Raw genomic sequence first — 16,207 nt, forward strand, 5'->3', positions numbered from 1 at the left:
TTTTTGTACTTGGCCCTTCTGTTCTATTCTAACAGCTACCGCACCTGGATTAGAGCCTCATTACTTCTCATCTATTACAATGCTTCCTAATTGATCCCCTGGCCCGCTATAATTCCTCCATCAAATCTACTATTCGCCCTACTGCCAGAGGGATTTTTTTTAAAGCACAACTTTGGCATCAATTCCCTTTTAAAAAATCTTGAAAAGCTCCCCATTGCCTTCAGAATTAAGTCCAAAACCTCTTTTAATCTGTTCCTTTTCACTTTCTTTCCACATACGTTTCCAGTTTTACTTTCCAAGGGCCCTCATGTACGTCACTGGACAACCTGTGTTATTTCCCCAAACCCATTGTGTGCTGGATCTCCTCGCTGACTTTTCATTCATGTTCCCCTCCCTAATATGAAACTTTTTTCCTATTCACCTCTCAAAGTCTGTCTTTTCCTAACTCAAATACCTTTATCAGAGCACTTAGGATTCTCTGCTTTTCAGGTATTTATCTGCATTTCATCCCTTCCTTGACAGATTACAGAGTCTCGGAGGGCGCAGATTACAGTGTATTAGTTAAAAGAAATCACTCAGTGGCACAGCACTGGTATAGTGTTCTGCAAATAATGTCGGCTAAATAAATGTTTGTAGAATTTGTTGATTTAGTGAAAGTCTCTGATTTAATGTGAAAAAATGAAATACTGAGGATCCTTGACTTACGACAGTTTGACTTACAATTTTTTAACTTTATGATGGTGCAGAAGTGATATGCATTCAGTAGAAAATGTACTTCAAATTTTGAATGTGGACCTCTTCCCAGGCTAGTGATGTGTGGTACGACGCTCTCTTGTGATGCTGGCCAGCAGCAGTGAGCACAGCGACCCAGCAGCCGCATGACCACGAGGGTAAATGACAGATACACTTACAACCATTCCGTTTTTCACTTTCAGTACAGCATTCAATAAACTCCATGAGATATTCAGCACTATTATACAGTAGGCTTTGTGTTAGATGATTTTGCCCAACTGTAGGCTGATATAAGTGTTCTGAACACATTTAAGGTACACAAGGCTACGCTATCATGTTCCACAGGCTAGGTGTACTATACGCATTTTCGACTTCAGATATTTTCAACTTATAACATTTTAAACTTGGGTTTATCAGGACGCAAGCCCATCATAAGTTGAGGAAATCAGTAGTACAAAGACCAGCATGTCTGCAATGGTAAGGGAGAACAAATCTCTGGAATCTATGTCTGATAAGCTTCCACTGGCATGTGGCAGACACTGTGCAGTGATCTAAAGGTTATCAGTGGTTGAAGAGGTCTTGCCTTTTCTAGTAGACTTGGGCTGTTCTGGGACATTTATTCTTGCCGCATCTTATCCTGAGAATCTACGTACACCCCCTATCCTCCTCCAACCCCCTCCTGGCAGAGGTAAGGATAGATATCACAAAACCAGACTTGTTTGTTGGCTTGTACTGGGGAAGCAAGGACCACTCTGCATACTGGGAGAGTGGTTCCCTGGTTCTGACCCAGCATTGCGAATGTGAGGCTGTGGAAACAAATCTTCTTTGGAGGATCCAGCTAAAGATCCAATGAGTCTTAGTTTGAAATTGTAGAAGAAACTTCATCTTCTTAACTCGACTACCCTTAGTTTTGCTGGCCTGGTTATGATTCTTCAGGAGCTTGGATTCCTTGAAGTGAATGTGCCCACAGATATAATTATAGATGTTTAGGTCCAGTTTACTAATAGGGAAGGCTAACTGGAATGGAGTCATTTGGGTGGTCACGATCACACTATCTCCTGCTTCATGTAAATGCTCACAGTCCACTAGATGGTACTGTAGGGTCACCGGAGACTTGAGTTTTTCTTCTGCAGAAGTCCACCCTCATTCACCCCTGTTTTGTATAAGTGACTGAGGTCAGGGCAATCAAAAGGAGCCTGAAATGCTTTTGAAGGTGGTGTGACCATAATCTCTTTAACTTATTTCCCATTCACCAGGAATATGTGAATGTTAATGTCAAAAGGAATTTATTACAAAGGAAGATAATATAATATCCTGATTTTTCAAAAAGGGTCCCACTGTCAGCAATTATCTTAACCTCTGCTTGCCTCCTTTGGATACAAGAAAAATATTAGTTGTGCAGGCTTACAAAAGAATTGATAAAAAGTTAAAAAAAAAAAACACAGTCCTTGGAAGATGAACATCTATTGAGTGTATATTAAAAAATCAAAGTTTGGAGATTAAAGATTTGAATTAGAGAATTTAGAATATGTTAATTTGATTAGAATACCAAAAATCCCTCAAGCCATAAGGAAACGAATATCAGAGTTAAAGGATCCCACTGTATATAAGAGGAGAGGAGATGGACTTTCACATTTTAACCAACTAGATTCATAATACATATTCTTTTTTTAAAAAAAATTATTTTGAGAGAGCGTGCGTGCATGTGCACGCGGGGAAAGGGCAGAGGGAGAGAAACTCAAATAGACTCCCCACCAAGCATGGAGCCCAGGGGCTCGATCCCAGGACCCTGAGTTCACGCCCCAAGCTGAAACCAAGTGTCTGGATGCTCAACTGACTGAGCCCCACAGGTACCCCAATAATATCTATTCTTAACATCTCTTAGAATGCGTCACTGGAAATCATGAGGTCTTTGGGTTATCATAGGCACTGACCATGCAGCTCTGGCACCCCAAGACTCACCTTGTGCAAGCAGAAAGTCCACAGTTCCTAGATGGCCTTCGGAGGCAGCCATCATCAGGGGAGTACGACCCTGCTTGTCTGCCATGTTGACATCAGCTCCATGGGTGAGTAAAAGATCAACAATCTGCAAGTGCAGAGAAACGGACGAATGAGCCAGGAAGAGCTGCTGAGTAGACACGTGCACGTTGTTCCCTATACTGGGGGATCACCTCCTGCTGTACAGGCCAGTCACCTCTCCCCGTAACTTTCTACTGCAAGGGTCCTTCTAATTCCTGCAGGGTCCTAGTACCATGTGATTTGATCTCTGACTCTCTCAAGGATAGCCAAATGGGAGTTCAACTCTGAATGCTTGACTCAGCCCCTACGTGAAGAAGAATTTAAGATACAAAAGACCAAGATGTAGACTAAACAATCCCACAACAGAAGCTCCAACACAAGTCACTACCTATGCCAGTGCCATTTCATTGACCTCGGGGGTTGCTAGCCTGCCTGTAGTGAATATTTATGACTGAAGTAAATACAATAAAGTGCCTCTGATAACTCTTTTATGTTTGGCTTCTAGAGGCTTTTTTCTACACAAAGATTATTACCAATATGCTTTCTTTTCCATCCTATGTGTATAAATTAGCATTTATCCAGAATTCAAACACCTGGAAAGATTGCATAGCTAAAATTTACATACACCACATTTTCTTTTAGCAAGTCTGAGACACCTGCAAGACACCTGTTAGCAGGGATCTGCTGGGATATGAACCTTCCAGAGGACCTGTGGATATGTGGACCTGTGGATATGTGAGAAGCAGGTCACTCCATGACCAGTCCAGAAGTAGCTAGTCCTTCTGTACAATATGGATCATGATGATGATTTTTTTTAAAATGATGATGATTTGGAATGTTAGGTTTCTGATATGTTCTCAATGAACCAGAATACTAATAACAATGGTCCAAGTCCTCAAACCCAATGACTGCTGAGTAACCCAAACTTTGTGATTTTTTTTTTTTTGCTCTCTGCTTCAGAAGTTCCTGTCTAGAACTCACCCCTACCTGAGGGACTGGACGTAGCTACACTGCTTACCTGCCAGTGGCCCTGGCGAACAGTGCTGAACAGGGGCACTGCCCCTCGGCGGTTTGGCTGGGCCACTGCTGCTCCCTGTTCCAAGAGCAGACGGCATACCTCCAGTTTGCCTCTTCCGGCTGCAGCTGTCAGTGCTAAGGGCAGAGAACACAGGCTGAGAACAGGTGGGTCCTGCGCTCCCGAGCCCTCTGTGTAAGCACGGCGGTACTGCTGTGGTTGAGTAACGTAACTGCTACTTTACCTCCAAGAATGATAATTAGCTACGTTTGCCATGAAGGAAATTTGTAAAGAAAAATCATGAATAAAACCACATTTAAGTGGGCTTATAATGTATGGAGACAACTGTAATAATAAATTTATTGAAAATCACCTTTGATTAAACTTACTTGGTTTCATTTTTCCTACCTAGACTGTCTTCCCTACTTCTGACTTACCTCTTTTTTTTTCCTATCTCTTTTTAGCTACAGACCTTTCACGGGTGTATATGCACGGGTGGAATATAGAGAGAAGGGTCTTTGCAGAGTAAGGTCCTTTTATTTTATTTTATTAAAAAATATATATATATTTATGATTTTATATACTTATTTGACAGAGAGAGAGAGTGCGCGAGAGAGCACAAGCAGGGGAAGCTTTGGAGGAGGAGGGAGAAGCAGACGCCCTGCTGAGCAAGAAGCCCGATGCGGGGCTCAGTCCCAGGACCCTGGGATCATGACCTGAGCTGAAGGCAGATGCCCAACCATCTGAGCCACCCAGGTGCCCCAAGAACCCAACTTTATATTTCTAAAATTCAGAAAAAACCGACTTTGATTCTTGGGTCAGAACACAAGAGTAGCTTAAGAACTTGACCGGAAATCATCATGTCGTACACCTTAGTTACACATGTATATATAAATGAGCTCTCAGTAAAGCTGGAATGGGGTAGACACTCATTAGGAACCATAAGAATCATATTGTTGGTACATGAAACAAATGATTTGGAAAATTTCTAACTCTTACTTTCTCATTCCATTTAAAGTAGCTATGCAGCAAACCTCCCTTTTAATGCCCTATGTATGGCAGGGGAGGGCAAACACATTCTTTATCACAAAAGAATTTGTAGCCTGCTGGAGAAGATAGAGACAGTATTTCAGAAGCAAGCCTTTCACCAATGATGCCAGTTCACAGAACACTGCTGAAAACTGACAAACAATGCCCATATTGAAAGCTGAAACTTCTATTGTTCAGTCTAACCTGGGGTTACATTGCTCTGACTGGCCCATTTCAGCTCACTGGATAACACATCTATATGAGAGGGAATGTTCCATTTGGCTGTTTTCTTTGTTGTATCATCTCTGTTGCTTAAGGTTATGATGTAATTTGGTAGGAATCTCCAGCTGATAGCTGGACACGGTCATTAACACAGCTGGCCAATTTCATCTCAGAACAACACAACCATGCACAATGGGATCTGTACTTCTCAAACTCCAAGAGCAAAAAACTCCTTTGGCTGGATTTTACGTTAGTCTTATCAAAAACTGTTAAAACTTTTTGAAAGAAAGAAGATTAAGGTAAAGTCGGTTCTGTAGAACAACAAAACTGGTTCTTAGAGCAAACACAGCAGTTTGGAGCCAAATCTCTTCCTACGAGACCAGTAACAGAATTTGTTCCTTAGCTTGTCAGCAGCTGATGAGATTATCTGACATAAATGGCCCTTTTTCAAAGCGAAACATCTAAGGAGTCTGAAGAGGCAGACGCAGACAGGATGCAGCTCAGAGTTGGGGAAATAGCCAAAGTCTGCTTGGATAGGATGGGGATACTAAACAGAATGTGGCATAGCAAATGGTTCTTCTGTTTATCTATTTTCAACTGTGGAAGAGTATAGCACAGACAGGTCATGCAAGACCAATGAGACAGAGGTGGTTGGGGAGACATAAACTGATCACTGCTATCTAAAACATTAACTAAACATTTATTGAACTATTTGTCAGACACTGTCTCTGCTCTCAAGGAACTCAAGGTTGAGTAAGGATAATACAAATAAAAATTACATTACTATCCAGTGTATAAGATGTATGGAGGTAACACAGAGGAAGAAGTGTCTGAGAAGGTCTTCAGGAAGAGATGTTCATCTGAGCTAGACGCTGAAAAAGAAACAGGAGACTGAGAGGCAGGCCAAGCACAGGGACAGCACGTACAAAGGCACTGAGGTGGGAGACAGCAAGTTTATTGTTATTGGAGTTACCGGAGAAGCCAGGCAATAGAGAAGGCTAGAGATCACGACTGGTCTTCTTAGGCTATACTAAATAACTTCATTAATGGTACAGGTGGTCAGTAAAGGGTGGTAAGCAGGTAAGTGAAATCAACAGATTGCTCACAAAGATCATCACTCGGGCTGAAGTCACAAGGGAGATGCATCATGAGAGAGTGACAAGAAGATCAGCGAGGAGGCAGTTGTGATAACGTAGGCAAAGAATGAGTTACGAGTATCTTGTTTATTTTGTGAACTCTTGCTTCTTTTGGGTCCGAGGACAGTTCAGGCCCTCCAGAGTTGCTAGAAGCTTTTAACGCTGGTCCTGGTCTAAGCTCGTAAGGCAAGGAAGAAGAGGGGGTGGTGAACGGTCTTGTCACCTTAATTGCTTTTCTTCTGTACTGTTCCATTAAGAAGTCTGTGAAAACCCTATGGGATGGGAGGGGGCCAGCCAGATGGTGGAGGCTGGATGTAGGCAGATGCTATCTGGAAGAATAAAGAGGCTGCAAAAGGAGGACAAAAGCAACCAGGATATTCTAGTGAACTGCTTTTAAAAAATCCACTCTGTAAAAATTACATCTCAATTATTATTTCACTAAATGCTAAGATAAATTTCATTGATTCTAAGATGCACTTCTTTCCCTTCACATTTTAATATCTGTAAAACTGCGATGCATCTTGAGATTGCTGTGATAATAAAGAACTGTGTAGGTTTAACAGGCTGAGGCTTTCTTTTCTTTGTGGTGGCACATATAATAATGGCTATATAGTTTCCTATTTAGTGGTGTCTTAGATAGTCAGGGATCCAGATTGTTGGAAACATCACAACCATTTGATTTTCCTTAGGTAAAAACTGAGTTGTTTAGACAAGGGCTGTAGGTATAAGACCCAACCAGCTGGCTGCGGGTCACAGACCTTCATTCTCTATATAAGGGGGACAAGTATAAGATTTTGCCAGTGGAGAAAACATCACAATTCACTGGGTCATTACACATTTTAAATGATTATGTGCTATAAGGTAGAAAGGAATATGTATATTTAGTAAATCTATCACTATAGGTAGAAAAGCAACTCATAGTCTGTTCTATATTAGTGGGGAAGTATAGGGACATTTTTATATAGCACAGACATTATTTCCTAGAAATTTTCCTGAAGCCAAATAACTTTATAGATCTATAAATTGTATTACAGATACATTTCATTCTAGCAGTATTTCAACAGCATTTTATGCATATAATGCTGAAATTATTTCATATATGTATCAAGTTAAACACAACACAATTCTGATTACAAGCCAACTGACACGAAGCTTTGATTTTTTTTACAATCTTGAGATATGGTACATATTTAAATAAAGTAATGTGATAAACTTCCTCGCACACGTTAAAGTGAGATATTTAAAAAGTCCTGAGGCCATAAAGTTTTATTCTTTTTTTTTTAGAGGAAGGGTAGAGAGGGAGAGAGAAAGAGAGAGAGAAACAGAGAGAGCTTCAGAGGGAGAGGGAGAGAATCCCAAGCAGGTTCCATGCCCAGCGCAGAGGTGACACGGGGCTTGATCTTACACCCCTGAGATCATGACCTGAGCTGCAATGAAGAGTCCAACGTCTAACCGACGGAGCCACCCAGGCGCTCCCATAAAGTTTTATTCTAATAAGAAATTCATAACAATAAAAATAAATCTTCCACTTAGTTCACTCTCAAACGTTTTAAAGAAATTCTTTCAAGTACCGCAGTAGAACGTGTTTGGTATTCACCACTATGATTGCTAGTCTTAAAATTCCTATCTATCATCCTCATCAGGCCATACTTTTGTCGCCCTCCCCTGGGGTTCCACGTGCATGGCTGGCCACAGCAGCCCGTCGGGAGGCTCAGCAACACTGTGCCGGGCAAGGCTGTGCTGATGGAAACAGTAAAGCGCCATGTCCCTTCTGCAGCTCTCAGTCACAACATACGCTCCAGAACTGCCAGCGTCCTTGTCAGTCCCTTCCCCTCAGTCTGTCCTCTGGCTTCCCGCGGGGTAGAGTCCCAGAGACGGCAGCTGTTTCCAGCTGCACATTTTCCTTTAATCTGTCATGGGCTCTTAAACTGCAGCTGCCTGGCAGCTGTTCCCTTCTGGCTCTTACAGAGGGAGGGATTGTTAGAGAAGCAAATTCCTGAGCTTTGGACCATTCTACATGATGTTAAAGAAGCCACGAAACCTACCTATGATATTTGCCATGAATGGAAACATCACGATCTGATAGGTTGTGGTAAATTTTAAATGAATTCAAGTGCCTCCTTTATTTTTAATAACACCCTGACTCTAACTGAAACACCTACCCTCCTCGTTTAAGAAAAATACTCCAAGTTGGCCATCTCAATATTGGTCTACTTCTCCTGGCAAATATGACACATATCTGTGGTGACTCTCCAGCTCTCATTGCCCTGGTTTCATAACAACACATAAAAGGTTACTAATGTTTCTCCAGATGTTCCAGTTTAGACTTGGGGGAAAGACAACGATCATTTCCTGCAAAGGCCACAAGGAAGAAGCTTCTGTTTGTGTAGTAAGTACCAAGCAATATAGACATCTCTTGGCTACAGATCAAGAGGGACTCCATGGGCCTGTGCCTTATGGGGTGGTACCTTCATTTTGCATCCAGATAGCAACTTTACTGAGACTATGTCAGTTTAACCACGTCAGATACCACTCGGCCATGATAACACTTGGTTAAGCCAGAGGTGTGGATAAACATTTAACCTCCTCGTTTACAACTGCAGGTGGAGTTATTTTGATGGGAGAACTATTTAGACCTAACTGCTACAAGGATCCCATAAAAGAAGAGAGAGGCCACAACTTTTTCTGCTCTGGCTTGGCACACTGTAAGGAAACTTCCAGTCTTTTAAAAATATTTGGAAACAAGAGCAGGGTAAAGTTTTGGTTGAAAGATGACTCTGGTGTTAATGATTTGGAGACTCCAAAGGGAAAGAGGATTGGAAGAAGGACAATGCTTGACTTTTTACTTTGGCTGAATCAAATCATGTCCAGTACAAAAGCCATAAGACGGAGACTACCAAAGGTCTGGCAGGGGAAAAATCAGGGTGTGAGATGCAGAGTATCTCCACACAAACACATTAATGAGAAAAGGGAGTAATGTCCATGAGAAGTACCTGTCTCTCCCCAGAGACTGTCAAAACTGTTGATCTGTGCTCGCTCTACTTCTTCTTCATCTTTTTCTGGAAGATCAAGTAGGTAGGAGACAATCTGAAACGAGAAGTGTGTCAGTTCAAACTTAAGGTGGGAAAGTATGCTACCAACTCTAGCCTGTGAGGTCTGAAAGACATTTGATGACCCAAGTGTGGCGCAATCTCTTGCACACAGAAGAAACCAGAACCGACTCCCAGCAAAGAAACCCAAAGCGGCCATGATGAACATTGTTTTATCAGGTACAGTTTATACGTTTCTCTTGAACACAACTCACTTACATAGCATGTGGCTTTTGAAAAATTATTTATTCCTCAGATTTAAGTTAAAGAAGCAACCCCTCATCCTCCCAATAAAAATAAAGAGAAAAAAACCAATCAATCAATAAAACCCAGAAAACAGATATGGAGAAAACCGCAGGGCCTGTATTTTGTCTGAGTAGGGCAATGATCTTTTTTCTGCTTGGAAGTAAAAGGACTGCTTCGGGGAATAATAAAGGGGAAACGACTACTAACATTAAAGGAAAGTGACAGTTCTGTTTCCGGGAATTTGCCTGTAGAGAGAGTTTAAAAACCTACAGATATTTAAAAATTCCTGTTTTACTTAATATTCCCTTGGTGACATATCAGGTCAGTTGGCAGGGCGGCTGTGCCACTGGAGCATCCCATGCAGTGGTGAGCCAACATGTTTTGGCCCGTGAAAGCTGAGCATTACATTTTCAGGAATTTTGTAAGCTGGTTATTAGACGAAGATGTTTGTTAAAAATTAAATAACCAATAAATTATATTAAAAACAAAGGTTAAAAAATATAAAATCTCATGACTTCTTAATTATTTAAACTACACTTTATCTGTGCTCTTGAGGTTATTTACATGGATTGTGTTGTATCTGTGCTACTGTGTGTCTCTTCGCAACTCTGTGTTTAGCGATGTCACAACAGCAGCTCGGTATCAGCTGTGGTGGGAGCGTTTACACCTTGGAAATTGGCAAACGTTACAAATCAAGATTTGATTTAATGCTAACGCTCAAAGAGGCTCCAGTTTAATGAATATGATTTGTATGAGGGTGAGAAGTAGTGTAACACAGATCACATGTCAGATTTACTGACAAGAAATTATTGGGAAAAGAGCAAAAAAGATCATCGCTGAGTTGCAACCACAGTTTGGCTTCAGATATAAATTTCACAAAAATCAAGTGTTCCGTCAAGAGAACTGTATATATTTCATTATTTGTAAACTGTATGCTACATGTTCTTCGTATCAGTAAAATTTATACTAATTTTAAGTATGTATGTACACACACACACACACACACACACACACGCACTCTTTTGCTCCACTACCCTCCTTGAACTGGATGTTCAACATTTCCTAGCAATTATCAGTTCCATACATTTGTTACAATATTATTACTACGATTAGTAAAAAAAATTAGCAAAAATACCATTTGTATAGTGTTTAACAGTTTACAAAGCACCTTTCATACCAGCTATGTAAAAAAGAATATATTAGACTAATTTTACTGATGGGAAACGAAGGTTCTAAGAGATGAGGTAAACCGCCCAAGGTCCAGAGTGAACGAGTAGCAAACTGGGACTCAAATCTGGTCCTTCTGAGATTTCAAATGTTGTGCCCTTCCCATTCCACACTGCTTACCCATCTGAGCACAGGTCAATAAATAATCCCTAGGAGCCGAGTGTCACTGTCTGTTAAATAAGGGTGGCAAGATGGGGAGGAATTGGATTAGACGATTTCCCAAGTTCTTTTCCACTCTCAGTGCTGTGTTCATAATTCTAGATATGCTGGTATTTGAGAATTCAAGTGCTTCATGGAGTTCAGTCTCTGATTCCTCAAAACAGTTACCAAAACGCTAATTCACATTAACGAGGCAGGTGATTTTGTAATAATGCAACACTTTTTCCCCTGGTTCCTAGGTCCTTCAATACATAGCCTGAAAAAAACCCTAAAAACCCTAAACCTTATCACCTGGTTTCTTACCTCAGTGTATCCCATGCTGGCTGCGGCGATGAGGGCCTGCTGGATGGCGTGGCTCTTCTTAAATACGCCTTGCTGCTGGCCAGCCATCGTCCAGTCACACTGAATCAAAAACTTGACAACCTCCAGGTGACCTCGGAGTGCAGCATGGACCAAAGCACACTGCCCATTCTTGTCCAAATGATCCACCTAAGGGGAAGGACAGAGAAATGTGTGTGAACAAAGATCTGTGGCCACACTCCTAATCCAGTCACACTGGTCTACTGCACATGATCAGACTAGCAAGAGTCATCCCTTCCCATACCCTGAATCAATCTCTGAGAAAATCTAGAAAGTTCTCTCCTACTCAGGCTAGATCACTGCTGAGCTAGAACTCTGGTAGATGCCTCTCAGGGAAGAACCTTTTTTCATAAGGTCAGGCTTTTGTTTTCACAGAAAAGGGAACCAAAAAACCAAAACTCCCAGCTCCAGCTTTGTTTTCCAGAGGTACATTCCCCTTTGTCCTCAAATAGTTCTTTTCAGACCAAGATTTGAAAGACTTGTAGCTCTGCTAGCACAAAAAAAAACTGTCTTTGAAATCATGAAAGGGAAGAAAAACATTTTGAAGTCAAATTTTTTGGTCTTCCAAAGAAGCAAAATACCTCATATCGTGAATCATACTTTTGACCACCAAGCTTTGGCGGAGGCTACTTTTTTTCTTCCAATGGGAGGGCAGAATCTCAAAGATCTGGCCAACATGGCTAGAGGTACTTGGAGCTTAATGCTAGATTATGTTCCGATAGCGGCTTTTATGGTTGCAGTGTTGGTTGCAAGTTTAGGTTGAAGGAGGAGCCTGGTTAAGATCGATCTACCAGAAGGTAGCCACAAGTTTCAACAGAAGAGTAGCTTTTTCTGGCAGGTAGGTTTCCAGGGGTAGTAAGGGCACTTGAAACATAAATTTCAAGGGAAAAGTTTAAACTACAAAGTTGAGAGGGTCTTTTGGGACCAGAGCATATTTCTGAATGCCTGGCTAAGTGGTCTGAATTTTAATCAGGGGTAATGGAGAGTCATTGAGAATTTTCATGCTCATACTATTTTCGAAAACTAAGGGGATGACTAAAACGTGCTTTGGCTTCTTAGAGAAATGATTAAGTCCTGGGCTGGGGCATTAATAGTAAATGATGAGTGTGGAAAATCTGGTGGTGCAGAAAGTACTGAAACGTTCATAAAATACTTTAGCGGAAGCTGAAAGGACACAGGAGCCAACTTGAAGGAGCTCCCCAAGGTCAAATCTTGGGCAATCTGAGCAACAAATAATAATGGCAATGGGTCACAGGTCCTAGTACAACATAAATACAGGAATCCATAGTGCTTTAAATGAATAAATAAAGAAGAAACAGCTCTTCCTTACATTAAAATTCTAATTAATAAATGTTGAAGGAATAAGGGAAATAGAAAAGCTCAAAAACACCACAGCAATCATTATTGCAGCAAGAATCTCTGATGGATCCTAAAATCAGTGGATAAAAAGCGTGAGAAACAAGAGATTTGTCTAGTCTCAAAGCATCTCCCTCAAAGATACTTCTTAATTACAAAGGGAAAAACAGTAACTTCAGAACTGAGAACCCCAAGACACAATCTGACCCAGGTGATCGAGGTTAGCCTCCCCCGTAATAGGACGCAGCAACACCATATACCGGCCTAAGTGCCGCATTAGCGAGGGCACAGCAGCACTTCTGTGGTAGTCTTGCTGACGATATATAAACTCAACCTAACAATGAGAAAATCTCAAACTAAAACTGAAGAACGTCGTACAAATAACTGGCTAGTGTTCTTCAGTATTTTGGCGCTGATGCCATGGGAGAGAGTCTGAGGATGGAGAAGACCAGAGGACAAAATCTCAGTGAATAGTGACATTAGGAGAGGAAGAAGAGAAGAGCAACCAGGCAGGCAGGGAGAGAACGAGGACTACACTCCAAGCTCTGGGAAGTGTTGTGTCAACATTGCCAACATTACGGAGAGGTTTAGAGGGGTGAGGAATGAGAAAAAGTTACTTTATTTGGTGGTTGGCTGTTGTCTGTGACTTTTGAGAGAGTAGCTTCAGTTGAATGCCAAGAGGTTAGGTGTTTTCTTTTCCTTTCTTTTCTTCCCTTCTATTTTTCTTTTTAAAGATTTTATTTTTAAGTAATCTCCACACCGAACATGGGGCTTGAACTTACAACCCTGAGATCAAGAGTCATAGGCTCTACCGACTGAGCCAGCTGGGGGTGCCCTCCCCCTGCCCTTTTCTTAAAGAATATTATTTATTAGGCCCTGCAAGAGATGAAAAGAGACTTTGTTTCTCCCTCTTTTTAAAAGATTTATTTATTTGAGAGAGAGAGAGAGAGAGTGTGCGCAAGCAGGGGAGGGGCAGAGGGAGAAGGAGGAAGCAGACTCCCCACTGAGTGCAAGGCAGGGCTCAATCTCATGACCCTGAGATCAGGACCTGAGACAAAATCAAGAGTCAGATGCTTAACTGACTGAGCCACCCAGGTGCTCCAAGACTTCATCTCTTTTTAAAAAGGCTTTCTCAGTTTCATTTCTCATGGTGACTCCATTAATCCTTTTTATGGATGAAAACAGTGGAACTGAGAGATTAAATGACTTGTCCAAGCCCTCGGAGAAAGGAAGTGTAAATGGAGGCTTTGACCAAGTTGTGTTTGATCCAAAGTTTATGATTTTAATGATTTAATTCCTTTTCTCTCATAGAAGCCAGACTAAAAGTGGTTAAAGGGGCAGTAAGGAAGCAGAGTTGGCAAGTAGAGATGACTCCTGGGATAGGACTGGTGGACATGGAAGGGAAGAGACGGGATCACAGCTTCTGGTTAGCAGGAGAGAGAGAAGCTGCTTTTTTGGGTTATAGGAGACAGTCATAGGTTTGTTGAGAATTTATTTTTTATTTTTATTTTTAAAGATTTACTTATTTACTTATCAGAGAGACAGAGAGAGAGAGAGCGTGCACAAGCAGGGGAAGCAGCAGGCAGGCAGAAGGAGAAGCTGGCTCCCCGCTTAGCAGGGAACCTGAAGCAGGACTCGATTCCAGGACCCCGGATCATGACCTGAGATGAAGGCAGAAGCTTAACGACTGAGCCACACAGGCATCCTGGTTTGTTGAGAATTTAGAAAAAGAGTGAAACAAATTGTGAGAGAAGAGTGACATACAGAGAGAAAAAAATACAGGTGGAGGCAAGTGCTTTGGAAAGGAAGGTAAACACTTTCCTTCTCTGAGGCAGACATGAAGAGAGTGTCGGTAAGGATTAACAGAGTTTTGAGATGGAGGCACATGGAGATGAACTCAATCTTGGTAATGTGGGAGGCCAAGAGGTGCGACAGGGTGTGGAGAAGAATGCAAATAATTTCCATATCTGCTCTGGGGAAAACAGAAATGTGTGGAATGGTAACTGGGCAACAGGAAAGACCCAACTGAGATAAGAATATGAACTGACAGCAGTAGTAATGAGGCACAGTTGTTCTGGTTTTAGAGATGTTCATTCAAATGAATAGGACATTACAGGTGGGCATTGTAGGTCTGTGTCACAGGAAACACCGAAGGCTCTGAAATTTCACTGAGAGTCTCCGGTCCCAGTTCTCAAAAGTCTCAAGAGTCCCCCTTTCTTCCCTGGTAAGAACACTGGACACCTCAGAACAAGGTCACACATATTACTTATAATTCAGGGCAAAACCACCAAAATCCTCAGTCTGTTTTCAAGACGGAAACAAAATGCCACAAGGCTACGATTTTCCCCAGAGGCTTACGTTGTTGAGACCAGCATTTCTCTTTTCACCAAAATTTTGAAATTGAGTTCTTTTATACACAGCAGCTCTTGAGATACTATAAAGCAAACACTTTTTCAGGAAGGTCTTCAGAGAATTAAAGTACACTGGCAGAAACACCGCTGAGTGCCTCTGGTCGGTTTGAGTATAAACACAGAGAGTCATGCTCTCCTCATACCTCTACGACGCTGGTCTTCAAGGCTAGGGTGAGGGAGTCTGGCCTCTGTTCTTACCTCCAGGGCTAACTTCTCTTCTCTACACATGAAAGGCTGTGGGCACGGTTCAGTTCCGACCACCCACTGCAGTCTCTTTGCTCCTTCACTTCTCCTTCCTCTCTCTGTGCTCAGCAGAGAATTCCTTGGTTGTTAGGTGGGGACTTTTTGTGGCTGCTGATAAATGCCTCCCAAGGGTTTTAGAACCGTGTCCCGAAGTGGTGCGGGAGGGGCAGTGGCAAGTGGGCAAACCCTGGAATGTCTGCAGAGCCAGTATTCCCCGTGATCTGCGCCCTACCGGGTTTGATGTGCTCTGCCTGGACTCACGAGATGACACAGGAGACAAGAAAGAAGAAAAAGGGAGGACAGGAAAAGCAGCGGAGCGGGGCCGCCGTTACCTTGGCACGTTTCTTGCACAGCAGCACAACGATGCCCAGGTAGCCTGCTGCCGCAGCATAGCCCAGAGGGGTCAGGCCGCTTTCAGAAGAGGCGTCCACGTTGGCCCCAAACTCCAACAGCAGGGCCACCATTTCTGTGTAACCAAGATGAGACTGCACACACAGAATTGGAGCATTATTTAAAACCTCTGTCCGGTAATTGATGTTGGCACCTCCCAAAATCAGCAGTCGGCTGACCTAGAAATAAGCAAATAGAAATTATGCTTGGGCAAATATCAGCTGCATCCTTTCTGTCATCTTTAAGTCATCTGGGACCCCACAACAGCACCCAGTAGCACTTAGTGACTGCTTTATTTTATAATCTTCACTTGTTCCTTTTTTGATACCTTGGCTTTTAGAAAGGGATGTGAAATGTCTGCTTTACATGAACTGCTCGGTCATGAGAGCAAACGCCACCCATGTTGTAGTGCTGAACACAGTCTCTATAAGTGAACTGTTGCTCAGAAAAGCTCATACCCGAACAAAGCCCACCTGAGATCAATTTACTGCCTAGAAGCAGGAGCACCTGATCCTATAAATCAGAGCCAGCTTATAGAAGATAGTGGCTTAACAGGTCTGGTCTTCAATTCAC

General features: G+C 42.1%; 1 protein-coding gene across 18 annotated transcripts in view; it reads right to left on the reverse strand.

Moving 5' to 3' along the window:
- Positions 1-16,207, reverse strand: part of TANC2 (tetratricopeptide repeat, ankyrin repeat and coiled-coil containing 2) — a 354,211-nt gene that overhangs the window by 13,399 nt on the left and 324,605 nt on the right. For all 18 annotated transcript variants that reach the window (XM_045814340.2, XM_045814338.2, XM_045814336.2 and 15 more), the window contains 5 exons: positions 15,577-15,813; positions 11,178-11,363; positions 9,147-9,240; positions 3,770-3,903; positions 2,695-2,818 (listed from right to left, as the gene is read on the reverse strand). In XM_045814340.2, the coding sequence (XP_045670296.1) occupies positions 2,695-2,818; positions 3,770-3,903; positions 9,147-9,240; positions 11,178-11,363; positions 15,577-15,813 (775 nt within the window). The remainder of the gene's footprint in view (positions 1-2,694; positions 2,819-3,769; positions 3,904-9,146; positions 9,241-11,177; positions 11,364-15,576; positions 15,814-16,207) is intronic.

Source organism: Ursus americanus, chromosome 23, assembly GCF_024610735.1.
Source record: "Ursus americanus isolate L20-20 chromosome 23, mUrsAme1.1.p, whole genome shotgun sequence".
In the NCBI taxonomy this organism is placed as follows: Eukaryota; Metazoa; Chordata; class Mammalia; order Carnivora; family Ursidae; genus Ursus; species Ursus americanus.